This window comes from Rhinoraja longicauda, chromosome 17, assembly GCF_053455715.1.
Source record: "Rhinoraja longicauda isolate Sanriku21f chromosome 17, sRhiLon1.1, whole genome shotgun sequence".
NCBI classification, from domain to species: Eukaryota; Metazoa; Chordata; class Chondrichthyes; order Rajiformes; family Arhynchobatidae; genus Rhinoraja; species Rhinoraja longicauda.
The window spans coordinates 43,607,240-43,634,485 of NC_135969.1; the positions used below are offsets into that span (position 1 = coordinate 43,607,240).

The 27,246-nt window shown below is 46.8% G+C and overlaps 1 protein-coding gene across 2 annotated transcripts; it reads right to left on the bottom strand.

The window, feature by feature from the left end:
- Positions 1-25,140, bottom strand: abhd6a (abhydrolase domain containing 6, acylglycerol lipase a). 2 transcript variants are annotated; one of them, XM_078414590.1, is made up of 8 exons: positions 25,011-25,140; positions 24,372-24,528; positions 20,896-21,009; positions 14,650-14,782; positions 11,734-11,891; positions 9,461-9,515; positions 5,992-6,092; positions 1-4,007 (listed from the first exon to the last, which is right to left on the bottom strand). In XM_078414590.1, exons 1-8 carry the CDS (start codon positions 25,127-25,129, stop codon positions 3,825-3,827), a joined length of 1,020 nt encoding a protein of 339 aa, XP_078270716.1. In that variant the 5' UTR covers positions 25,130-25,140; the 3' UTR covers positions 1-3,824. The 2 variants fall into 2 exon arrangements, with proteins under 2 accessions (XP_078270716.1, XP_078270717.1); XM_078414591.1 differs by lacking the exon at positions 20,896-21,009.
- Between the last annotated feature and the right edge of the window lie 2,106 nt (positions 25,141-27,246).

Genomic DNA, 27,246 nt, shown 5'->3' on the forward strand with positions numbered 1-27,246 from the left:
CCTTCCTTTTCTCCAGAGATGCTGCCTGTACCGCTGAGTTACTCCGGCATTTTGTGTCTATCTTTGGGTGTAAACCAGCATCTGCAGTTCCTTCCTGCCAATATTAATATATTTACAATGTGTTACAGCAAATAATGGATAGCTTTCATAGCAAAACTTACATTGTTCCAGTTAGCATCTTGAGTTTAAAGTATGCACTGACAAAAAAATATATATTAATCTGTTATTAATAGTTTAGTCACAATGCATTAGATTTAGTCACATTTACTTTCACATTCGTGATGAACAAGTTCATGAACAGCTTCTTTCCGACAACCATCAGGCTCTTGAACAAGCCTGACATTGACTCTGAACTATGGACTGCACTTGGCTGCAATAAAGACATTGCATTTTTGTTTTCACTAGTACTAGGCTTATTTAGTGAATATTAGTTTATTATATACTATCTATGCGTATTGTGTTTACAGGCATGTTATGCTGCTGCAGATAAGAATTTCATTCTTCCATTGTCGGTACAAATGACAATTTAAACATTTTTTACTCTCTTGACATGAACGCTTTGTCTCTTTATTTCTGGCCTTTGTCCAAGTCATCTGCCTATCAAATGCTCCCCACCTCACCCCCCACCTCTATCCATATGTCCATAAGAAGGGTCCCGACCTGAAACATCACCCATGTTCTCCAGAGATGCTGCCTGACCCACTGAGTTACTCCAGCACTCTGTGAAACGTCACCTATCCATGTTCTCCACAGATGCTGCCTGACCCGCTGAGTTACTCCAGCACTGTGCGTGCCTTTTGTTTTGTAAACAAGCATCTGCAGTTCCTGGTGTCTACCTTCTCCGCCTATCACTTACCAGGTGTTATCCCGCCCCACCTCTCTTCCAGCTATCTCCTCCCCACCACAGTTGGTCTGAAGAAGGGTCCCGACCCAAAGTGTTGCCTATCCATGTTCCCCAGAGATGCTGCCCCACAGTCGCTGAATTACTCCTGCACTCTGTGGGGTTTTTTTTGTAAACCGGCATCTGCAGTTGCTTGTGCCTCCACATTAGAGCACAGACAAACCTGATCGTCTGCTCAGAGCACAAGAGTAAAACATATGGGTGCTTTCTGCAACCTCCAAAAAATAATCCAGCCTTTGACTTCCAGAACAAATAAGGCTCTCTCCATGATCTTTAGTGACAAAGTAATTGATGCCCACCAGATTATCTCATTTGATTAGTACGGGTACGGGTGTCAGGGGTTATGGGGAGAAGACAGGAGAATGGGGTTAGGAGGGAGAGATAGATCAGCCATGATTGAATGGTGGAGTAGACTTGAGGAGGGCAAATGGCCCAATTCTGCTCCGATCACTGTTGAGCCTATTGATTGTGCACCAGACATATTTAAGGTATAATCTCAGCAACATTAATAGAATTCACAGAATTCAGAATTCATTCACGGATTAAACTAATAATAACCGGGGCGTGTATTAATGTCAGGAAACTGCCGCTGGTGATACGAGCGATGATTTCACCTCTGCATCTGCAAGGATGCACATCAGACACAGCGACTGTACAAGGCTAGAAGTCCACCAACTATGATCTTTCTTAAAACATTTCCCTGGAATGAAAGGTGTAGAGGCAGCGGAAACAATGATGGCTCAGCCTCCACCAGGGCAAGGGCAGCCAAGGGCCTCCATGAGAAACTCAAGCAGCATTCTACTTATTGGCAGCAAACCAATAAGTTTGGAGAAGGCAGGAACTGGGTACTGATTGAGAGTGATCAGCCATGATCGCATTGAATGGCGGTGCTGGCTCGAAGGGCTGAATGGCCTACTCCTGCACCTATTGTCTATTGTCTATTGTCAAACCACGCGTTAAACTAAAACTGCAAGATCAAAAGTTAAATCAAAATGATTTTTTTCGTTTGTTTAATCTACTTAAATCAATGCCCATTTTTATTTTTCGAAATATTAAATTGAACAGGTCTGTGAAAAGTTTATTCAACGTGAAGACAACGTTAATGCAATCGGTTATAGACAATAGGTGCAGGAGGAGGCCATTCGGCCCTTCGAGCCAGCACCGCCATTCAATGTGATCATGGCTGATCATTCTCAATCAGTACCCCGTTCCTGCCTTCTCCCCATACCCCCTGACTCCGCTATCCTTAAGAGCTCTATCTAGCTCTCTCTTGAATGCATTCAGAGAATTGGCCTCCACTGCCTTCTGAGGCAGAGAATTCTACAGATTCACAACTCGCTGACTGAAAAAGTTTTTCCTCATCTCAGTTCTAAATGGCCTACCCCTTATTCTTAAACTGTGGCCCCTTGTTCTGGACTCCCCCAACATTGGGAACATGTTTCCTGCCTCTTACGTGTCCAACCCCTTAATAATAATAATAATTATTATTCTCCAGATGTTGTTGCATTTTGTATACATGGAGCACGGAATAGGTCAGCACTGGGACCTGACCTTCAGCACACAAAGTTTGTGCCGAGGACCATGCCAGGTGAAAGTAATCGCCTCTGGCTGCACGTGATCCATATCCCTTCGTCCCCTGCGTATCCATGTGCCGGTCCAAAAGCACTTAAACACCGCTGTTGTTTCTGTCACCACCACCCCTGGCAGCGTGTTCCAGGTATTCATTGCCCTCTGTATCTCTTTTCAACTTGCCTTAATGCTATGCCTTCCAGTCTTTGACATTTGCACCCTGGGGAAAAAAGGTACTGACTGTCTACTCTATCGATGCCTCTCATCATTTTTGCAATACTTCTATCCCCTCAACCTCCAGCACGCCAGAGAAAATGACCCAGGTGTGTCCAGCTTCTCCCTGGAGCCAACACCCTCTACCCCAGGCAGCGTCCTGGTAAACCTCCCCTGTAAAGCTCTGCAAAGCATCCCCATTCTTTCCGTAAATGGGCTGACCGGATCTGCACACAATACTCCAAATAGAAACATAGAAAAATAGGTGCAGGAGCAGGCCATTCGGCCCTTTGAGCCAGCACCGCCATTCATTGTGATCATGGCTGATTATCCAGAATCAGTACCCCGTTCCTGCTTTCTCCCCATATCCCTTGATTCCGCCAGCCCCCAAGAGCTAAATCTAACTCTCTCTCTTGAATATGTCATGTGGCCTGGACGACCATAAAGTATTTGGTTCACAATATATAAAATAAAAAGTCAGTGCAGTGGCCAAATGCAACTGTTTGTGAGCAACTTTTACAAAAGGTTCCCTATCGAACCTACAAGAACATCTTCACTGTGTATTGTTGATTGCATCTGTCACTCTCCAGTGTTATTTGACTTTTCGACTCAAATAAAGACTTATTTGAACTACCTCTACAGAGTTAAACGTGAACGCTAATCAGACAATAAGGAACAAATTAATAAATAACAAACTAACCGTTATAACTTAAATATAAATTACACATTTAATGTTTTATATAATCAGTTATGCATTTTGGGGAAAATCTACCTTGGAAAAATGGAAACATATTACAGTTTTATTGCCTGTGACTGGCATAATTAATAAAGTTTAAATCTTTTTTGATAAAGCGTGGGCAATTTTGGACAAGGTTGTCTTTTTCTATGATTTCCGTGATCATATGATTCTATGACTTTAAATACTGCATGCTTTAATTAGCTGGTAATGATCTGAGTATTTCAAAGCCATGTTACTATATGTTTTGAACGCACCATCAAACGCTGTAAAATAATACTCCTCATAATCAGGGACTTTAGGCATTCATTCCAATCAGAAGTGTTTCCTTGGGAATTGTGAGAACGTTGCATTTTATTACCAGTCCACAGCGTTACAGCGTTGTTTGGGGGGAGGGGGGGTGGGTTAGGCCAATTTCTTGCTGCTCTCTGATTTTCTGCCTTGCAGCCAGTTTGAGAACTCCAGCAGCAGCTTGGCACTTTTCCGGGGCCTCTCCATCACCACCGAATGGCCGCAGTTTTCCAGGAAATCCACCCGGCAGCCGGGAATGTTCTCAGCAAGCACGCCGGCTCCAGAAACATCGAGGACCTGCGCGCCCAAGGGGAACAAGGAGCCTTTAGATGACTCCATCAATAGACAATAGACAATAGGTGCAGAAGGAGGCCATTCGGCCCTTCGAGCCAGCACCGCCATTCAATGTGATCATGGCTGATCATTCTCAATCAGTACCCCGTTCCTGCCTTCTCCCCATACCCCCCTGACTCCGCTATCCTTAAGAGCTCTATCTAGCTCTCTCTTGAATGCATTCAGAGAATTGGCCTCCACTGCCTTCTGAGGCAGAGAATTCCACAGATTCACAACTCTCTGACTGAAAAAGTTTTTCCTCATCTCAGTTCTAAATGGCCTACCCCTTATTCTTAAACTGTGGCCCCTTGTTCTGGGACTCCCCCAACATTGGGAACATGTTTCCTGCCTCTAACGTGTTCAACCCCTTAATAATCTTATACGTTTCGATAAGATCTCCTCTCATCCTTCTAAATTCCAGTGTATATCAAGGTAAACCTTCCAATCGACCAGTCGAAAGATACGGCAGGGAAACAGGCCCCCACGGCCCAACCAGTGTCCACGCCGGCGATTCATCGATCGCCCCTTCACGCTCGTTCCCGAGTTATCCCACTTTCTCATCCACTCCCGACCTCCTCCTCTGGCAGTTTGATCCATACACCCACCACCCTCTGTGTGAAAAAGTTGCCCATCGCATTCCTATTAAAAGTTGCCCCTCGCATTCCTATTAAAAGTTGCCCCTCTCATTCCTATTAAGAATACTCTTGGCCCAGCTCCTCCATGCCGACCGGGATGTCCCATCCAAACTCCCCCCTTGTGCCTGTGGTGAGCCCACATCCCTCTAAACCTTTCCTATCCGCGTACCTGTCCAGGTGCCCTGAGTAATATCTTAGAAAGAAGTGAGACCGATTAATTGCCCCACTAATCACAGGCAGGATTTATCTTGACTAAGGGGCAATTTGCAGAAGGCCAATTAACCTGCAAACCCGCACGTCTTTGGGATGTGGGAGGCACCCGGAGCACCCGGAGGAAACCCACGTGGTCACAGGGAGAACGTCCAAACTCCACACAGGTCTCTGGTGCTGTGAGGCAGCAGCTCCACCCAGTAATGGATTGATCTCCTATTCACATAATGACCCAAATTTACGTTCAAATTCATCCACTGACTCTTAATTGATTCTGCAGACCAGATATTTATTTTTCCTATTCATTATCCAATTGTTTAGCTTCCAGGTGAATGTTTTGAATGAATACTTGTTTGACTGAAGATAATATCAAGTGCTGCAAGGAACAGCTCCATCCAAGACCGCAGGAAATTGCAGAGAACTGTGGACGCAGCCCAGACCGTCACTCAAATCAACATCCCTTCCATGGACTCCATCTACACTTCACGCTGCCTTGGCAAGGCCAGCAACAGAATCAAATCTCACCCTGGACACTCCCTCTTCTCCTCTCGGCACGGTGGCGCAGCGGTAGAGTTGCTGCCTTACAGCCAATGCAGCGCCTGAGACTCAGGTTCGATCCTGACTACGGGCGCCGTCTGTACGGAGTTTGTACGTTCTCCCCGTGACCTGCGTGGGTTTTCTCCGAGATCTTCAGTTTCCTCCCACACTCCAAAGACGTACAGGTATGTAGGTTAATTGGCTGGGTAAATGTAAAAATTGTCCGTAGTGTGTGTAGGATAGTGTTAATGTGCGGGGATCGCTGGGCGGCGCGGACCCGGTGGGCCGAAGGGCCTGTTTCTGCGCTCTATCTCTAAATCTAAAAAAATCTAAAATCTCTCCCATCAGGCAAGAAGTACAGGGTGGCAAAATACTGGAGTAACTCAGCAGGACAGGCAGCATCTCTGGAGAGAAGGAATGGGTGACCTTTTGGGTAGCGATCCTTTTTCAGACACGAAACGTCACCCATTCCTTCTTTCCAGAGATGCTGCCTGTCCCGCTGAGTTACTCCAGCAATTTGTGTCTACATCACAATATGTGCTCAATGTAATATTCCCAGAACTTACCTGGTCTTGCTTTCCCCAGATGACTTGTGTTGGAGCCTTGATTTGGTTCATGTGTTCCTGTAAAGTATGCCTTGATTTTTCTCCAGCTATTTCCAGAAATACTGCGCACAATTACAGGGGGAAGGAATCGGAAGAGGTTACAAAAATTAAAATCGTAACTCTGTTTTTTGTCAGGCTAGTCTCACCGTCTCGCAATCTGTTAATCGACAAACCAGGCAACTATGTACAAGACAGATTGGTCTTAGTGAGCTGAGGTTGAGTTTGAGATCAGTTTATTCTCACGTGTACTGAGGTACAGCGAAAAGCTTTTTTTGTTGCGTGCTAACCAGACAGCAGAAAGACTATACATGATTACAATCGAGCTGCCCGCAGTGTACAGATACACGATAAAGGGGAAAAAGTGAATAACGTTTGGTGCAAGATAAAAGTCCAGTAAAGTCCGATCTTAGGCAGTCCAAGGGTCTCCAATGAGATAGATATTAGCTCAGCACGGCTCTCTAGTTGTTGGTAGGATGATTCAGTTGCCTGATAACAGCTGGGAAGAAACTGTCCCTGAATCTAGAGTGAGGATGGAGCGTGGCTTGGAAAGACATTTCGAGTGTCATGTTCCCCAGCACCCTTGCTTACAGAGCTGGTGAACCTATGGGGCACCGCTGCCAAAGTGGCTTTTGACTAAAAATCACATTGGATTATATCTAATAACTCAACACGACCCTTTATGCCCCAAGTTCAAGATTCTCTTCTGCAATTAGGGATGAAAGACTGAAGCAGGAAAGAGAAACAAACTTTTTAAAAAAGAGTAGCAGAGAGAAATAACGAGAGAGGCACCAGGAACTGCAGATGCCGGAGTCTTGAACAAAGCGCACGATGCTGGAGGAACTCCACAGCATCTGTGGAGTTAATGGACAGATGATGTTTTGGGTCGGGACCCTTCTTCAGACTGGAATAACGTCTGAGTTTCAATTAGAAGCAAGAATACTGTAGATTCATTTTTTCAGTTCAGTTTATTGTCACGTGTACCGAGGTACATCGAAAAGCTTTTATGTTGCGTGCTAACCAGTCAGCGGAAAGACAATGCAGGGCCACAGTTAAGCCGTCCACAGTGTGTGTGCTAACCCAAAATATCACCTGTCCATTCTCCCCACAGATGCTGCCCGACCTGCTAAGTTCCTCCGGCACTTTGTTTTTTGTTCAAGATTCCAGCACCTGCAGTTCCTTGTGTCTCTATCATAATTCCTCTCTGTTTCTCTTTGTGTTCATGGCACACCATAACTGAGTTTTTAAAATAATTATATCCATGACATTTTACATTTCTTCAATGACTAATTTACAACAACGTCACGAGAATATACATGGTATAATTTTCAAATCTGTTCTAAATACAGACTTCCTTTCAAAGTACATTAAATGCTAACAAGCACATCAATGGGTGTGAATGGTTATTGCAGACAACGGTCACCACACGGAATAAACTGAGAAACGCAAGAGTTGACGAAATAAAAACCCGAAACGTCACCTATTCCTTTTCTCCAGAGATGCTGCCTGACCTGCTGAGTTTCTCCAGCTTTCTGTGTCTATCTTCATGTTTTATTGTCATATACGTCCCAAAATGGAACAATGAAATTCTTATTTATAGCAGCACAACAGTATACATATGTGAATATTGTATTCTGTGTAAGACAAAAAGTGCTGGAGTAACTCAGCAGGTCGGGCAGCATCTCGGGGGAATACCAGTCGTAGAGAGTCATAGAGTGATACAGTGTGGAAACAGGCCCTTCGGCCCAACTCGCCCACACCGGCCAACATGTCCCAGCTACACTAGTCCCACCTACACTAGTCCCACCTGCCTGCGCTTGGTCCATATCCCTCCAAACCTGCCCAATCCATGTACCTGTCCAACTGTTTCTTAAACGATGGGATAGTCCCAGCCTCAACTACCTCCTCTGGCAGCTTGATCCACACACCCAACACCCTCTGTGTAAAAAGGTTGCCCCTCGGATTCCTATTAAAAGTTACCCCTCGGATTCCTATTAAAAATACTCTTTGCCCAGCTCCTCCATGCCGACCGGAATGTCCCATCTAAACTCCTCCCTTGTGCCTGTGGTGAGCCCACACCCCGCGTACCTGTCCGAGTGTCCTGAGTAATATCTTAGAAAGAAGTGAGACCGATTAATTGCCCCATGAATCACAGGCAGGATTTACCTTGACTTGGACTTTAGACTATACCTTGCACGAAATGTTATTCCCAATACCCTGTACCTGTACACTGCAGACAGCCTGACTGTAATCATGTAATCATGTAATCATGTAATCATTTAATCATGTAATCATGTAATCATGCCTGTACACTGCAGACAGCCTGACTGTAATCATGTAATCATGCCTGTACACTGCAGACAGCCTGACTGTAATCATGTAATCATGTAATCATGCCTGTACACTGCAGACAGCCTGACTGTAATCATGTAATCATGCCTGTACACTGCAGACAGCCTGACTGTAATCATGTAATCATGTAATCATGCCTGTACACTGCAGACAGCCTGACTGTAATCATGTAATCATGCCTGTACACTGCAGACAGCCTGACTGTAATCATGTAATCATGTAATCATGCCTGTACACTGCAGACAGCCTGACTGTAATCATGTAATCATGCCTGTACACTGCAGACAGCCTGACTGTAATCATGTAATCATGCCTGTACACTGCAGACAGCCTGACTGTAATCATGTAATCATGCCTGTACACTGCAGACAGCCTGACTGTAATCATGTAATCATGCCTGTACACTGCAGACAGCCTGACTGTAATCATGTAATCATGCCTGTACACTGCAGACAGCCTGACTGTAATCATGTAATCATGCCTGTACACTGCAGACAGCCTGACTATAATCATGTAATCATGCCTGTACACTGCAGACAGCCTGACTGTAATCATGTAATCATGCCTGTACACTGCAGACAGCCTGACTATAATCATGTAATCATGCCTGTACACTGCAGACAGCCTGACTGTAATCATGTAATCATGCCTGTACACTGCAGACAGCCTGACTATAATCATGTAATCATGCCTGTACACTGCAGACAGCCTGACTGTAATCATGTAATCATGCCTGTACACTGCAGACAGCCTGACTATAATCATGTAATCATGCCTGTACACTGCAGACAGCCTGACTGTAATCATGTAATCATGCCTGTACACTGCAGACAGCCTGACTGTAATCATGTAATCATGCCTGTACACTGCAGACAGCCTGACTATAATCATGTAATCATGCCTGTACACTGCAGACAGCCTGACTATAATCATGTATATCATGTATATCCCTTTCACTGACTGGTTAGCACGCGACAAAAAAAGATTTTCGGCGTACCTCGGTGTACACATGACAATAATAAACTAAACTAAATCATTTTATTTAATGAACGTTGCAATTATTTTTTTAAATCGTACTCACATTGGCGGTAGAAGTCATTGTGAGGCAATCGGACGTCCACAAGGCCCTGAAGAATCTAAGAAACACACGGCAAATAAATTGTTGTTATGGGTGTTATCCATATGGAGTCTGTACGTTCCCCCTGTGACCTGTGTGGGTTTTCTCCGGGTGTTCAGGTTTCTTCCCACACTGCAAAGACGTGCAGGCTTGTCGGTTAATTGGCTCCGGTAAAATTGTGACTGGTGTGTAGGATAGAACTAGTGTTTGGAGTGAACGCTGGTCGGCACGGACTCAGTGGGCCGAAGGGCCTGTTTCCACGCTGTTTCTCTGAAGTCTGAAGTCGAAAGATTGAACTCCAGTGAAAATTCAATTTACTTTTAGTTTTGTGTTTCATTTATTGAATGCGTCTCTGTTTCAGAAGCTGACAAGTCTAATGCTGGTAGACACAAAATGCTGGAGTAACTCAGCGGGACAGGCAGCATCTCGGGAGAGAAGGAACGGGTGACGTTTCGGGTCGAGACCCTTCTTCCGACTGAGCAAAAGGGTCTCGAACCGAAACGTCACCCATTCCTTCTCTCCAGAGATGCTGCCTGACCCGCTGAGTTACTCCAGCATTTTGTGTCTACCTTCGATTTAAACCAGCATCTGCAGTTTTTTTTTCCTGCTAAGTTTAATGCTGGCTTTTATTTACGTGGTTTCGGCATTATCTTCATTCAACTTTGAGAGGATTTGCACTGCTGGCTGAGTAGAGTTTAACGATACAGTGCGGAAACAGGCCCTTCGGCCCATCGAGTCCACGCCCACCAGCCATCACCCGGACACAAGCAGTAACCTACCTACACACTAGGGAAAATTCACAGAAACCAATTAAAGTGTGGGATGAAATCGGAGCACCCGGGGAAAACCCACGACGGTCAGGGGGGGAGCGTACAAACTCCGTACCTGAATGGCATAGTAGATGTGATGGGCCGAATGGCCTAATTCTACTCCTATCACTCATGACCTTATGACAAGTGAAACTCCTAATTTATTTCAGAATGGAACCTTGAACATTCTGAAAGTGGAATTAAACCCAAATCTTTTGTAAATCCTGTGTTTAGTTTCGAGATACAGTGTGGAAACAGGCCCTTTGGCCCACTGAGTCCATGCCAACCGGCAATCACCCTGTACACTAGCGCTATCTTGCACACTAGGGGCAATTTACCATTTTACCGAAGCCAATTAACATGCAAACCAGAGGTATTTATTTCACAAAATGCTGGAGTAACTCAGCAGGTCAGGCAGCATCTCAGTCTGAAGAAGGGTCTCGACCCGAAACGTCACCCATTCCTTCTCTCCTGAGATGCTGCCTGACCCGCTGAGTTACTCCAGCATTTTGTGAAATAAATACCTTCGATTTGTACCAGCATCTGCAGTTATTTTCTTACATTTAACATACAAACCAGAGCACCTGGGGAAAACCCAGGCAGGTCACGGGGAGAACGTACAAACACCGTGTAGACAGCACCCGCAGTCAGGATCGGACCCGGGTCTCGGGCGCTGTAAGGCAGCAACTCTACCGCTGCGCCACCTTATAAATGTATTCCTGTTTTCACATCTCACACAGGCTGCCTCTCCCCTTTTTTTTAAAATGCAGGTAGTTGACTGTTTGATTGCAGCTCTGCCCCGTGTAGCTGTTTACAGCGTGGCAGATGGGGTCAGAGTGATTCATGGCACTCCGCCCCCTCGGAAACATGCCCGGCTGTTATCGATGGGGCGAGCAACTTCCAGGCACTTAACGGATGGAATCAGGTTAGTCTACACTCGCTGCTGTGTGCCAGGGACACCGTTCCTCCGGCCGCGGTGAAACAAATAGTGAACGGCCCGGATAGAGTGGAAGCGGGGAGGATGTTTCCACAAGTGGGAGAGTCCAGGTCCAGAGGGCAAGGCCGCAGAATGAAAGGACGTTCCCTCAGGGAAGGAGATGAGGAGGAATTTCTGCAGTCAGAGGGTGGTGAATCTGCAGAATTCATTGCCACAGACGGCTGTGGAGGCCCAAGTCAGTGGATATTTTTAAGGCAGATAGATAGATAGGTTCTTGATCAGTGCGGGTGTCAGGGGTTACGGGGAGAAGGCAGGAGAATGGGGTTAGGAGGGAGAGATAGATCAGCATATCTCTGCTTTATATACATCTGCCGGCTTGGCCTCCACAGCCACCTGTGGAACGTTCTGCACCAGGTATGGGGACTTGTCCTCCACAGCCACCGGTGGAAGGAGGGCAGGTTCTGCACCAGGTACGAGCCGCCAACGCCTACCTGCTGAGGTACTTTGAAGCGGACGTAGGAACAGAGTTTCAGCATCTCCTCCATCTCGTCCGGGGTGGAGGGGATGAGGGGGACCTTGCTCACGTCTCCTGTCTGCTCCAGCGACCTTAACCCTTTGACAAACTTGCTCTCCTTGGGACATTCCAGACCTGCGTGCAGAAAGGGAGATCACATCACGTTAAAATGTAGCAGCCCCACATCAACCCACCCCCCCTCTCATGGTTACTGAATGTAGATGTGGAAGTCAATGAGGAAGGGTCTCGCCCCGAAACGTCACCCGTTCCTTCTCTCCGGAGATGCTGCCTGTCCCCCTGAGTTACTCCAGCATTTTGTGTCTGTCTTCGGTTTAAACCAGCATCTGCAGTTCCTTCCTACATATTTCTCCTGGGGAAGCGTGTGAAGGCTCCAGAGGTAGGGTCCCGACCCAGAGCATCACCCATCCATCTTCTCCAGGGTCACTGCTAGAGGGGGAGTGAAATGTGAAGCCAGGGTGAAGGGGAAACGAGGGTCTACGACTACATATCACTCCTCTTCTCCCCTTGCCCGACACACTCTGTCTCCTCTTCAAAGGAGGACCCGGCACGGGGGTGCTTTGTAACTTTGCCAGCGCCCTTTACGTGGCGACTCTTTGCATACCTTGGGTATGTGACTTGCCACATGTGACAATAAAGGATTCATTCATTCATCAATTCACCTCCAGCCTGCGTCACTCACTCCACCCACCTGCCAATAAAACCCGCCTCACCTGTACCCACCTATCTCTTTTTAATTTTCACATAGACCTGTGTTAAGTGCATAAATTCAAAAGTGAGGGGAGCAGAATTAGGGCATTCAGCCCATAGAAACATAGAAAATAGGTGCAGGAGGAGGCCATTCGGCCCTTCGAGTAAGCACCGACATTCAATGTGATCATGGCTGATCATCCACAATCAGTACCCCGTTCCTGCTTTCTCCCCATATCCCTTGATTCCGTTAGCCCTAAGAGCTACATCTAACTCTCTCTGGAAAACATCTGGTGAATTGGCCTCCACTGCCTTCTGTGGCAGAGAATTCCACAGATTCACAACTCTCTGGGTGAAAAATAGACAATAGACAACAGGTGCAGGAGGAGGCCATTCGGCCCTTCGAGCCAGCACCGCCATTCAATGTGATCATGGCTGATCATCCACAATCAGTACCCCATTCCTGCCTTCTCCCCATACCCCCTGACTCCGCTATCCTTAAGAGCTCTATCTAGCTCTCTCTTGAATGCATTCAGAGAATTGGCCTCCACTGCCTTCTGAGGCAGAGAATTCCACAGATTTACAACTCTCTGACTGAAAAAGTTTTTCCTCATCTCAGTTCTAAATGGCCTACCCCTTATTCTTAAACTGTGGCCCTTTGTACTGGACTCCCCCAACATTGGGAACATGTTTCCTGCCTCTAACGTGTCCAACCCCTTAATAATCTTATACGTTTCGATAAGATCTCCTCTCATCCTTCTAAATTCCAGTGTATACAAGCCTAGTCGATCCAGTCTTTCAATATACGACAGTCCCGCCATTCCAGGAATGAACCTAGTAAACCTACGCTGCACGCCCTCAATAGCACGTTTTTCCTCATCTCAGTCCTAAATGGCCAACCACTTATTCTTAAATTGTGACCCCTGGTCCCAACATCGGGAACATTTTTCCTGCATCTACCCTGTACAATCCTCTAAGAATTTTATATGTTTCTATAAGATCCCCTCTCATCCTAAATTCCAGCGAATACAAGCCCAGTCGACCCATTCTTTCATCATACGTCAGTCCTGCCATCCCGGGAATTAACCTGGTGAACCTGCGCTGCACGCCCTCAATAACAATAACGTCCTTCCTCAAATTAGGAGACCAAAACTGCACACAATACTCCAGGTGCGGTTTCACCAGGGCCCTGTACAACTGCAGTAGGACCTCCTTGCTCCTAAACTCAAATCCTCTCGCAATGAAGGCCAACATGCCATTAGCTTTCTCCACTGCCTGCTGTACCTGCATGCTTACTTTCAGTGACTGATGTACAAGCACACCCAGGTCTTGTTGCACCTCCCCTTCTCCTAATCTGACATAATTCAGATAATAATCTGCCTTCCTGTTCTTGCCAACAAAGTAGATAACCTCACATTTATCCACATTATACTGCATCTGCCACGCATCTGCCCACTCACCCAACCTGTCCAAGTCACCCTGCATCCTCATAGCATCCTCCTCGCAGCTCACACTGCCACCCAGCTTTGTGTCACCCTCAAACTTAGAGATGTTACATTTAATTCCCTCGTATAAATGGTTAATAAATATTGTAAACAACTGGGGTCCCAGCACCGAGCCTTACGGCACCCCACTAGTCACTGCCTGCCATTCTGAAAAGGACCCATTCATTCCTACTCTTTGCTTTCTGTCTGCCAACCATTTCTCTATCCATGTCAATACCCTACCCCTAATACCATGTGCTCTAATTTTGCACACTAATCTCTTGTGTGGGACCGTGTGGGGCTTTTTGAAAGTCCAGATATACCACATCCACTGGCTCTCCCTTACCCATTCTACTTGTTACCCCATCAAAAAATTCCAAAAGATCAGTCAAACATGATTTCCCCTTCATAAATCCATGCTGACTTTGACCGATCCTGTCACTGCTTTCCATCAAGTCTACTCCGCCATTCAATCATGGCTGATCTATCTCCCCTGCCTTCCCCCCATAACCCCTGACGGGCCGTACTAATCAAGAATTGATCCGTCTCTGCTTTTAAAAATTGACCTGGCCTCCACAGCAATGAATTCCACAGATTCACCGCCCTGGTGGAGGCTTGGTCCTGCCTTCTCCCCGTCACCTTTGACAGTCAGGGTGTAGTCCTGCCTTAGCCTGGAGGGTTGGAGGCGGTGAAAGAAGTACCTGCCGGGCAGATGAGCGTTAGTCCGCAGAGGTCGGTGGGATGTCGTGCGGCGTAAACACCAGCGACATTGCCGCCCATCGAGGTGCCGATCAGATGGAACGGTTTCCTGTTCAACCCAATGCATTCCACAAACTGGAAAAGAGAGGAGAAAAAAACCTTCAACTCAAAGGCGGCCTGACCTAGATCTACCCGACTCAGTAACAGCTTCTTACCCTCTGTTATCAAATTCTGGACGGTCTGACTCGCAGTCACACGGCACGGAAGCAGGTCCTTCGGCCAAACTCGTCCCTGCCGAGCTGCCAAGATGGCCCACCTAAGCTAGTCCCACCTGCCCGTGTATGTTCTATATCCTCCTAGATCTTCCCTATCCATGTACCTGTCTTTATGAATGAATACTTAATTGTCACAAGTGACAACTCACAGTGTGGCAGTCACGGTGGCACAGCAGCGGCAGAGTTGCTGCCTTACAGCGAATGCAGCGCCGGAGACCCGGGTTCCATCCCGACTGCGGGCGCTGTCTGTACGGAGTTTGTACGTTCTCCCCGTGATCTGCGTGGGTTTTCTCCGAGATCTTTGGTTTCCTCCCACACTCCAAAGACGTGCAGGTTTGTAGGTTAATTGGCTTGGTGTAATATAAATTGTCCCTAGTGGGTGTAGGATAGTGTTAGTGTGCGGGGATCGCTGGTCAGCGCGGACCCGGTGGGCCGAAGGGCCTGTTTCTACGCAGTATCTCTAAACTAAACAGTTAAATTCTTAGCTTGCACACCCATGGTATGCAAGTAGTTGCCACCTAAAGGGCACCAACAAATTTACAAAGTATCCGCGCCAGGTCCCCCCCTGTTGTCCTCCCCCCCCCCCCTCACGGCGGTCCCCCCCACTCCGGGTCCTCCTTTGTTCCTAGTACCAATCTTCCAACCAACCTCATCGCAACATTGGGCTTTTTCCCTGGAACTGTTACTCTACAATGCTGAAAAACTATATTCTGCATTTTGGTATTTTTCTCTTCACTCTACCTATTGTACTTGTGTTTGGCTTGGTTGGATAGCACACAAGCCAAGCTTTTCACTGTACCTCGGTACACGTGATAATCATTAAACCTCCGACTCTAAATTCAGAAACGAGATTCTGAGCTCAGTAATAGTTTGCTGGGAGATAGAACACTCCGTCTTTACTACACCTGGGGAATAAAAGGGATAGGCTTTTGCAAATAGGGTTTTAGTTTAGTTTTAGTTGGAGATACAGCATGGCAACAGGCCCTTCTGCCCATCGAGTCCATGCCGACCATCGATCACCCGTTCAATGTTATCCCACTTTCTCATCCACTCACTACACACTAGGGGACAATTTACAAAGGGGCCAATTAAGCTCCAAACCCACACGTCTTTGGGATGAGGGAGGAAACCAGAGCACCCAGAGGTCACATGTGCAGCACCCGAGGTCAGGATTGAACCCCGGGTCTCTGGCGCTGTGCGGCAGAGGCTCTCCCTGTGGGTGACCCCACCGTGCCGCCCCAAACAGTAAAACACAGATCTGTAAAGTAAACACACATTTATTTTCCAGTGCGGTCACGGTGGTGCAGCGGTAGAGTTGCCGCCTTACAGCGAATGCAGCGCCGGAGACCCGGGTTCCATCCCGACTACGGGTGCCGTCTGTACGGAGTTTGTACGTTCTCCCCGTGACCTGCGTGGGTTTTCTCCGAAATCTTCGGTTTCCTCCCACACTCCAAAGACGTACAGGTTTGATGGTTAATTGGCTTGGTATAAGTGTAAATTGTCTCTAGTGGGTGTAGGATAGTGTTAATGTGTGCGGGGATCGCCGGTCAGGACAGACCCGGTGGGCCGAAGGGCCTGTTTCCATGCTGTATCTCTAAACTAAAAACTAAACTACACTGAAGCCTTAAATTAAACAGCACTTCAGTGCAATTCAATTTTAAATTTCCTCAACCCTAGAATATCATCTGTTTTAGAAAATTTATTAGATGACTATAAATCAAGGATTATTGTTTGAAGCCCGACTGAAAAGATCAGCTTATGAATTTAATCCACTTCAGACACAATCCTTTATACATTAGAGGATGATGTAGAATTAGTTAAAGCATTTGGAAGACATTACTGTCGACTGTATGGTGTACAATCATGCACTTTTCCCTTCCGCAAATAAATTATCGCTGTTTCCTGATTAGAAACATAACCATAAGGTCATGTGTTAGGAGCAGAATTAGGCCATTCGGCCCATCACATCTACTCCGCCATTCAATCATGGTTGATCTTTCGCCCCCTCCAACCCCCATTCTCCTGCCTTCTCCCCATAACCTCTGACACCCCGTATCAACCAAGAATCTATCTGAAGATGGGTCTCGACCCGAAACTTCGACCCATTCCTTCTCTCCAGAGTTGCTGCCTGTCCCGATGAGTTACTCCAGCTTTTTGTATCTGTCTTTGATTTAAACCAGCATCTGCAGTTCCTTCCCACACAATCATCCATCTATCTCTGCCTTAAAAATGTCCATTGCCTTGGTCTCCACAGCCTTCTGTGGCAAAGAATTCCACAGATTCACCACCCTCTGACTAAAGAAATTCCTCCTCATCTCCTTCCTAAAGGAACATCATAGCATAACTCTGAATTAAATTAAGTTGTGATGTTTATTGGCTCTAGTGAGTCAATGCATAAAAGATTCCAGATTCCATTCATTTGTTCTACATCTCTCCACATCACCGTCTATATCTCTCATTTCCCTTTCTCCTCACTCTCAGGCTGAAGAAGGGCCTCGACCCGAAACGTCACCTATTCCTTTTCTCCAGAGATGCTGCCTGTCCCACTGAGTTACTCCAGCTTTTTCTTTCTGGCTTTGGTTTAAACCAGCATCTGTAGTTCCTTCCAACCCAGAATAGACCTTGTTCTATTCAAGGCAATAGGCACGTTGCCATGGAGATAAGCTTATTTACCATGGAAGCACAAGTTCACATGTTTAGAATGTTAATTAAAATCCTTACAGCATTTGACGCCTCATTAAAGCATTAGGCTCCTGATGCAAAAGATCTTGTACACTTATAGGGGTGTATTAATTAAATATAGACCGCCAAATAGGGAACGAGAATTGGAAGAGCAAATATGTAAGGAGATAGCAGATATTAGTAGTAAGCACAGAGTGGTGATTGTGGGTGATTTCAATTTTCCGTATATAGACTGGGAATCACATTCTGTTAAAGGGCTGGATGGTTTGGAGTTTGTAAAATGTGTGCAGGATAGTTTTTTGCAGCAATACGTAGAGGTGCCTACCAGAGAAGGGGCAGTGTTGGACCTCCTGTTAGGAAATGAGATGGGTCAGGTGACGGAGGTATGTGTTGAGGAGCACTTTGGGTCTAGTGATCATAATGCCATTAGTTTCAATATCATTATGGAGAAGGTCAAATCTGGACCAAGGGTTGAGATTTTGGATTGGAGAAAGGCTAATTTTGAGGAGATGAGAAAGGATTTAAAAGGAGTGAAATGGAAATTGTTGTTTTATGAAAAGGATATAATAGAGAAATGGAGGATATTTAAAGGTGAAATTTTGAGAGTACAGAGTCTTTATGTCCCTGTTCGGTGGAAAGGAAAGAATAATAATTTGAAAGAGCCGTGGTTTTCCAGGGGAAATTGGACACTTGGTTCGGAAAAAGAGGGAGATATACAATAAATATAAGCGGCAGGGAGTAAATGAGGTTTTTGAGGAATATAAAGAATGTAAAAGGAATCTTAAAAAGGAAATTAGAAAAGCGAAAAAAAGATATGAGGCTGCTTTGGCAAGTAATGTAAAAGTAAACCCCAAGGGGTTCTACAGATATGTCAATAGCAAAAGGATAGTGAGGGATAAAATTGGTCCATTAGAGAGTCAGAGTGGACAGCTATGTGCTGAGCCGGAAGAAATGGGGGAGATATTAAACAATTTCTTTTCTTCGGTATTTACCGAGGAGAAGGATATTGAATTATGTGAGGTAAGCGAAACAAGTAGAGTAGTGATGGAAATTAGGAGGATTAAAGAAGAGGAGGTACGGACACTTCTGAAGAATATAAAAGTGGATAAGTCTCCAGGTCCTGATAGGATATTCCCTAGGACATTGAGGGAAGTTAGTGCAGAAATAGCAGGGGCTATGACGGAAATATTTCAAACGTCATTAGAAACAGGGATGGTGCCGGAAGATTGGCGCATTGCGCATGTTGTGCCTTTGTTTAAAAAAGGTTCTAAAAGTAAACCTAGCAATTATAGACCTATTAGTTTGACGTCTGTGGTGGGAAAATTAATGGAAAAGATACTTAGGGACAATATATATAATTATTTGGATAATCAAGGCCTGATTAGAAACAGTCAACATGGATTTGTGCCTGGAAGGTCATGTTTGACTAATCTTCTTGAATTTTTTGAAGAGGTTACCAGGGAAATTGATAAGGGCAAGGCTGTGGATGTTGTCTATATGGACTTCAGTAAGGCATTTGACAAGGTTCCACATGGAAGGTTGATTAAGAAGGTTAAATCGTTGGGTATTAATAGTGAGGTTGCAAGATGGATTCAACAATGGCTGAATGGGAGATACCAGAGGGTAATGGTTGACAATTGTATGTCAGGTTGGAGGCCAGTGTCTAGTGGAGTGCCCCAAGGATCTGTGTTGGGTCCACTGTTGTTTGTCATTTACATTAATGATCTGGATGATGGTGTGGCAAATTGGATTAGTAAATATGCAGATGATACTAAGATAGGTGGAGTAGTTGATAGTGAGGTAGATTTTCAAAGTCTACAGAGAGACTTGGGCCTTTTGGAAGGGTGGGCTGAAAGATGGCAGATGGAGTTTAATGCTGATAAGTGTGAGGTGCTGCATTTTGGTAGGACAAATCAAAATAGGACGTACAGGGTAAATGGTAGGGAATTGAGGAATGCAGTGGAACAGAGGGATCTGGGAATAACTGTGCATTGTTCCCTGAAGGTGGAATCTCATGTGGATAGGGTGGTGAAGAAGGCGTTTGGTATGCTTGCCTTTATAAATCAGAGCATCGAGTATAGAAGTTGGGATGTAATGTTGAAATTGTACAGGGCATTGGTGAGGCCGAATCTGGAGTATGATGTGCAGTTCTGGTCGCCAAATTATAGGAAGGATGTCGACAAAATGGAGAGGGTACAGAGGAGATTTACTAGAATGTTGCCTGGGTTTCAGCACTTAGGCTACAGAGAGAGGTTGAATAGGTTGGGTCTTTATTCTTTGGAGCGTAGAAGGTTGAGGGGGGACTTGATAGAGGTTTTTTAAATTTTGAGAGGGACGGACAGAGTTGACGTGGGTAGGCTTTTCCCTTTGAGAGTGGGGAAGATTCCAACAAGGGGACATAGCTTCAGAATTGAGGGACAAAGGTTTAGGGGTAACATGAGGGGGAACTTCTTTACTCAGAGGGTTGTGGCTGTATGGAATGGGCTTCCGGTGGAAGTGGTGGAGGCTGGCTCGATTTTATTATTTAAGAGTAAATTGGATAGGTATATGGATAGGAGGGGATTGGAGGGTTATGGTCTGAGTGCAGGTAGATGAGACTAGGTCAGGGAGAATGGTCGGCGTGGACTGGTAGGGCCGGACAGGCCTGTTTCCATGCTGTAGTTGTTATATGTTATATGTTAATTAACCTACATACCTGTACTTTCAACAAATTATTACACTCTGCAGCGATTGGCGATTTTAGTTTATTATTAGTTTAGGTTAGTTTATTGTCAGGTGTACCGAGCGAGGTACAGTGGAAAGCTTTTTTGTGGCGTGTTATCCAGTCAGCGGAAAGACTATACATGATTACACGCTCGCCTGAGGTAAAGCGGTCTCCTGACAGTTCCATTGTGTTCAGTTCTGGGCACCATGTTATAGGAAAGATATTGTCAAGCTTGAAAGGTTTCAGAAAAGAATAAGGGGTAGGCCATTTAGAACTGAGATGAGGAAAAACCTTTTCAGTCAGAGAATTGCTGCCAGAGGAGGTAGTTGAGGCTGGGACTATCCCATTGTTTAAGAAACAGTTGGACAAGTACATGGATAGGACAGGTTTGGAGGGATATGGACCAAGCGCAGGCAAGTGGGACTAGTGTAGCCGGAACATTGTTGGCCGGTGTGGGCGAGTTGGGCCGAAGGGCCTGTTTCCACACTGTATCACTCTGACTCTACGACTCTATGACAGAGGTGGTTTTCAGCCAAGCTGGGACTCCACAGGTGAAATTCAAAGCGGGAGACGGAGTAAGGGCTCACCTGATGGATTCTGTTCACCTGCCCGTCTATGGAGTAATCATCGATACAGGTGCGTGTCGTTCCCTCGTGCCCCGGCATGTCGATGCAGATCAGATGCAAGTTCTTGGGCAGAAACTGTGGGAGAGAACAATGCACAGTGCAGTGAACAATGCACAGTGCAGTGAACAATGCACCGTGCAGTGAACAATGCACAACCGTGCAGTGAACAATGCACCGTGCAGTGAACAATGCACAGTGCAGTGAACAATGCACAACCGGGCAATGAACAATGCACAGTGCAGTGAACAATGCACAACCGGGCAATGAACAATGCACAGTGCAGTGAACAATACACAGTGCAGTGAACAATGCACAGTGCAGTGAACAATGCACCGTGCAGTGAACAATGCACAACCGTGCAGTGAACAATGCACCGTGCAGTGAACAATGCACAGTGCAGTGAACAATGCACAACCGGGCAATGAACAATGCACAGTGCAGTGAACAATGCACAACCGGGCAATGAACAATGCACAGTGCAGTGAACAATACACAGTGCAGTGAACAATGCACAGTGCAGTGAACAATGCACCGTGCAGTGAACAATGCACCGTGCAGTGAACAATGCACCGTGCAGTGAACAATGCACAACCGGGCAATGAACAATGCACCGTGCAGTGAACAATGCACCGTGCAGTGAACAATGCACCGTGCAGTGAACAATGCACCGTGCAGTGAACAATGCACAACCGGGCAATGAACAATGCACCGTGCAGTGAACAATGCACCGTGCAGTGAACAATGCACCGTGCAGTGAACAATGCACCGTGCAGTGAACAATGCACAACCGTGCAGTGAACAATGCACCGTGCAGTGAACAATGCACAGTGCAGTGAACAATGCACCGTGCAGTGAACAATGCACCGTGCAGTGAACAATGCACCGTGCAGTGAACAATGCACAACCGGGCAATGAACAATGCACCGTGCAGTGAACAATGCACCGTGCAGTGAACAATGCACCGTGCAGTGAACAATGCACCGTGCAGTGAACAATGCACCGTGCAGTGAACAATGCACCGTGCAGTGAACAATGCACAGTGCAAGCACAACCGGGCAATGTGTCGGGCTGGGTGAAAACCAGAGTGCAACCTTTTGGAAGGTCAAGGATTGGACAGGTTGGAGATGGGCAGTTGGGTATCACTTTGCAGAAACAAAGAATTGCAGATGCTGGTTTATACCAAAGAATAGCCCCCAAGTGCTGAAGTAACTCAGCCGGTCAGGAAGCATCTGTGGAGAAAAAGGGTGGGTGATGTTTTGGATCGGGGCCCTTCTTCAGATGGTCTAAAGAAGGGTCCCAACCTGAAACGTCACCTATTCTTTATCGCCAAAGATCTGCCTGACTTGCTGAGTTACTCCAGCACTCTGTGAAACGTCACCTATCCATGTTCTCCAGAGATGCTGCCTGGGCTGCTGAGTTACATCGCTGAGAAACATCGAAACAAAGAAAATGGTTGCAGGAGGAGGCCATTCAGCCCTTCGAGCCAGCGCCGACATTCAAGGATGAGAGGAGATCTTATCGAAACGTATAAGATTATTAAGGGGTTGGACACGTTAGAGGCAGGAAACATGTTCCCAATGTTGGGGGAGTCCAGAACAAGGGGCCACAGTTTAAGAATAAGGGGTAGGCCATTTAGAACTGAGATGAGGAAAAACTCTTTCAGTCAGAGAGTTGTGAATCTGTGGAATTCTCTGCCTCAGAAGGCAGTGGAGGCCAATTCTCTGAATGCATTAAAGAGAGAGCTAGATAAAGCTCTTAAGGATAGCGGAGTCAGGGGGTATGGGGAGAAGGCAGGAACGGGGTACTGATTGAGAATGATCAGCCATGATCACATTGAATGGCGGTGCTGGCTCGAAGGGCCGAATGGCCTCCTCCTGCACCTATTGTCTATTGTCAATATGATCATGGCTGATCATCCACAATCAGTACCCCGTTCCTGCTTTTTTCCCCATAACCTTTGATTCCGTTAGCCCTAAGAACTATATCTAACTCTCTTGTGAAAACATCCAGTGAATTGGCCTCCACTCCCTTCTGTGGCAGAGAATTCCACACAGATTCACAACTCTCTAGGTGAAAAAGGTTTTCCTCATCTCAGTCCTAAATGGCCTACCACTTACTATTAAACTGTGACCCCCCTGGTTCGGGACTCCCCCAACATGGGGAACATTTTTCCTGCATCTAGCCTGTCCAGTCCCTTAAGAATTTGATATGTTTCTACAAGCTCCCCTCTCGTCCTTCTAAATTCCAGTGAATACAAGCCCAGTCGACCCAGTCTTTCATCATATGTCACGACGATCGCTGGTCGTGTGTTCTCGGTGGGCCGAAGGGCCTCTCTCCATGCTGTATCTCTCAATCAATTCAATCAATCTATTATAACATATGATAAAGCTGATTCGATCAAAATATCATATTGATATAGATATCAATCCATCAAGTTTAGGTAGACGCAAAATGCTGGAGTAACTCAGCGGGTCAGGCAGCATCTCGGGAGAGAAGGAATGGGTGACATTTCGGGTAGAGACCCTTCTTCTGACTGAGGACAAAGTCCCGCCCCCTCCCCTGACATCAGTCTGAAGAAGGGACTCGAGTAAGGGGTAGGCCATTTAGAACTGAGATGAGGAAAAACATTTTCAGTCAGAGAGTTGTGAATCTGTGGAATTCTCTGCCTCAGAAGGCAGTGGAGGCCAATTCTCTGAATGCATTCAAGAGAGAGCTAGATAGAGCTCTTAAGGATAGCGGAGTCAGGGGGTATGGGGAGAAGGCAGGTACAGGGTACTGATTGAGAATGATCAGCCATGATCACATTGAATGGTGGTGCTGGCTCGAAGGGCCGAATGGCCTACTCCTGCACCTATTGTCTATTGTCTATTGATCCGAAACGTCACCCATTCCTTCTCTCCAGAGATGCTGCCTGACCCACTGATTTACTCCAGCATTTTGTGAAATAAATATCTAAACTTGATTTGTAGGAAAAAAACTGCAGATGCTGGTTAAAATCGAAGGTAGACACTGCGGGACAGGCAGCATCTATGGAGAGAAGGAATGGGTGACGTTTCGGGGTCGAGATCCGAAGTTTAGATATTTGGTGAAGTGAAGATGAACTGGGCGGCACGGTAGCGCAGCGGTAGAGTTGCTGCTTTACAGCGAATGCAGCGCCGGAGACTCAGGTTCGATCCTGACTACGGGTGCTGCACTGTAAGGAGTTTGTACGTTCTCCCCGTGACCTGCGTGGGTTTTCTCCGAGATCTTCGGTTTCCTCCCACACTCCAAAGACGTACAGGTATGTAGGTTAATTGGCTGGGCAAATGTAAAAATTGTCCCTAGTGGGTGTAGGATAGTGTTAATGTGCGGGGATCGCTGGGCGGTGCGGACTTGGTGGGCCGAAAAGGCCTGTTTCCGGCTGTATATATATGATATGATATGGAGATGGGACCAACCTTCACGACAGACAACCACATGTCCTTGTGAGCTGAGAAGCCATGCAGCATGAGGATGGACGGTTTATTTCCAGGCTTCCCCCGGGTGGAATAGCAGAATCGATAGTTGCCGTAGTCGGCGTTTTTCACCTGCATGCTGAGTGTTGTTCTCCAGTACCTACACAAAGCACAACGTCAGGCCATCGCACATGACCACCTTTAATGATGAATCGAAGGGAAATCTCTGAGGACACTCTGGTAAAGACGGCTGGATTCAAGAAATGGTGGCGCAGCGGTAGAGTTACTGCCTTACAGCGAATGCAGCGCCGGAGACCCGGGATCAATCCCGACTAAGGGGGCTGTCCGTACGGAGTTTGTACTTTCTCCCCGTGACCTGCGTGGGTTTTCTCCCAGATCTTAGTTTTCCTCCCGCACTCCCAAGACGAACAGGTTTGTAGGTTAATTGGCTTGGTAAATGTAAAAATTGTCCCTAGTGTGTGTGTGTGTGGGATAGTGTTAGTGTGCGGGGATCGCTGGTCGGCGCGGGCTCGGTGGGGCGAAGGGGCCTGTTTCCGCGCTGTATCTCTACACTATAGTAGATGAGGATGGTGAACGAGTGTTTCTGAACCCTGGTCACCAAGGCCCCAACGCGTTGCTTACCAGTAATAGAACCTGATGAGAGCAGCAGGGCACAGGAGGAAGGAGGCAACGAAGGCCAGGATGGGAATGGCCAGCGTGCCTCCCGCCAGCACAAACATGTTCACCAAATCCAGATCCATCGTCCCGCTCTCACACCTGACGTGAAAAAAACAAAAGAATAATAATGAAAGGAAAGTCATACACAGAAACCCATTCTGCTTTGTTTAGTTTATTGTGTAACATCGAGGAGCTCGCAGTCTCGGGTTGAGACTGACGTCGGGAAGCTCCAAAGCCATATGAGGTTCGACTTGTCCTGACCCGGGGTAGATCGCCCGGCATGGGGGAGCTGAGACCCCCCTCCCGATGCAGGGGCTTGATCGTCCCGACCGCCGGCTACGGGAGTCAAGATCGTCCCGGCAACGGAAGGCTCGAGGCCCACGACCGCGGGAGGACAAAGAAGGGAAGAGATTGAACTTTTTTTCGCCTTCCATCACAGTGAGGCACACAGTGAGGGCGGCACGGTGGCGCAGCGGTAGAGTTGCTGCTTTACAGCGAATGCAGCGCCGGAGACTCAGGTTCGATCCTGACTACGGGTGCTGCACTGTAAGGAGTTTGTACGTTCTCCCCGTGACCTGCGTGGGTTTTCTCCGAGATCTTCGGTTTCCTCCCACACTCCAAAAACGTACAGGTATGTAGGTTAATTGGCTGGGTAAATGTAAAAATTGTCCCTAGTGTGTGTAGGATAGTGTTAATGTGCGGGGATCGCTGGGCGGCGTGGACCCGGTGGGCCGAAGGGCCTGTTTCCGCGCTGTATCTCTAAACCTAAAAAGAAAATTGCTGGAGTAACTCAGCAGGACAGGCAGCATCTCTGGAGAGAAGGAATGGGTGACGTTTCGGGTTATCTCAACCCATTCCTTCTCTCCAGAGATGCTGCCTTTTCCGCTAATTTACTCCAGCATTTTGTGTCTATCTTTGGTTTATACCAGCATCTGCAGTTCCTTCCGACACATGATTACAATTGATCCATTTACAGAGTACAGATACATGATGAGGGAATAACGTTTGGTGCAAGGTAAAGCCAGCAAAGTCCCGTCCTGGGTAGACTGGGGGTCAATAGACATAGGTGCAGGAGGAGGCCATTCGGCCCATCGAGCCAGCACCGCCATTCAATGTGATCATGGCTGATCATTCTCAATCAGTACCCCGTTCCTGCCTTCTCCTCATACCCTCTGACTCCGCTATCCTTAAGAGCTCTATCTAGCTCTCTCTCATCAATGAGCTAGCTCTCTGGTTGTGGTAGGTTGGTTCAGTTGCCTGGTAAGTGCTTTGGGTGCTCACTCAACCAGTGCCTTTAGTTTAGAGATACAGCGAGGAAGCAGGCCCTTTGGCCCACCGGGTCCGTACCGATTGTGATCCTATGCATTTTTCGGTGACTATTACGGGACAGTTGGCAACCCTAGGCTTACCTGAGAGAAGTCCTGAGCAGTTAAGTCAAACCAAGCAGCCTGAAACAACATAGGAAAGGCAGAGCCCTCCCTCCACAGTGGAGTCCTGCATTCAATTAGTCAGCATTGAAACAACTCGGTAAAAGTTTTGGAGAGATGCAAAACAAGGGAAAAGTTGCAAATCGATCATCCCGTCACTCTACAGCGGATTGTCCTTCACACAAACGTAACATCGAGACAAGGCTAACTGTGTGGAACTGGTGTGGTGGTAAACCCTCCCCTTAACAGCAACGAGCTCAAACCTCCAGTACCTTCCAGATTTGAAACGCCACTGCATTGTTACATCATCAATCAGAAGCAGTAAGGCAGTAAAAAAGCACAAAGTACCGGAGGAACTCAGCGGGTCAGGCAGCAGCTGTGGAGGCACAGGACAGGCGACGTTTCGGGGTCAGGCCTGTGGGCGTGTGTCTGGTGGAATACATTGCCACTGACGGCTGTGGAGGCAAGTCAGTGGATCATTTCATGGAAGAGACTGGCAGAGTGTTTTATTGTCAGAAAATAACTGCAGATGCTGGTACAAATCGAAGGTATTTATTCATAAAATGCTGGAGTAACTCAGCGGGTCAGGCAGCATCTCAGGAGAGAAGGAACGGCGACGTTTCGGGTCGAGACCCTTCTTCAGACTGATGTCAGGGGGGCGGGACAAAGGAAGGATATAGGTGGAGACAGGAAGATAGAGGGAGAACTGGGAAGGGGGAGGGGAAGAGAGGGACAATCTAAAGTTGGAGAAGTCGATGTTCATACCGCTGGGC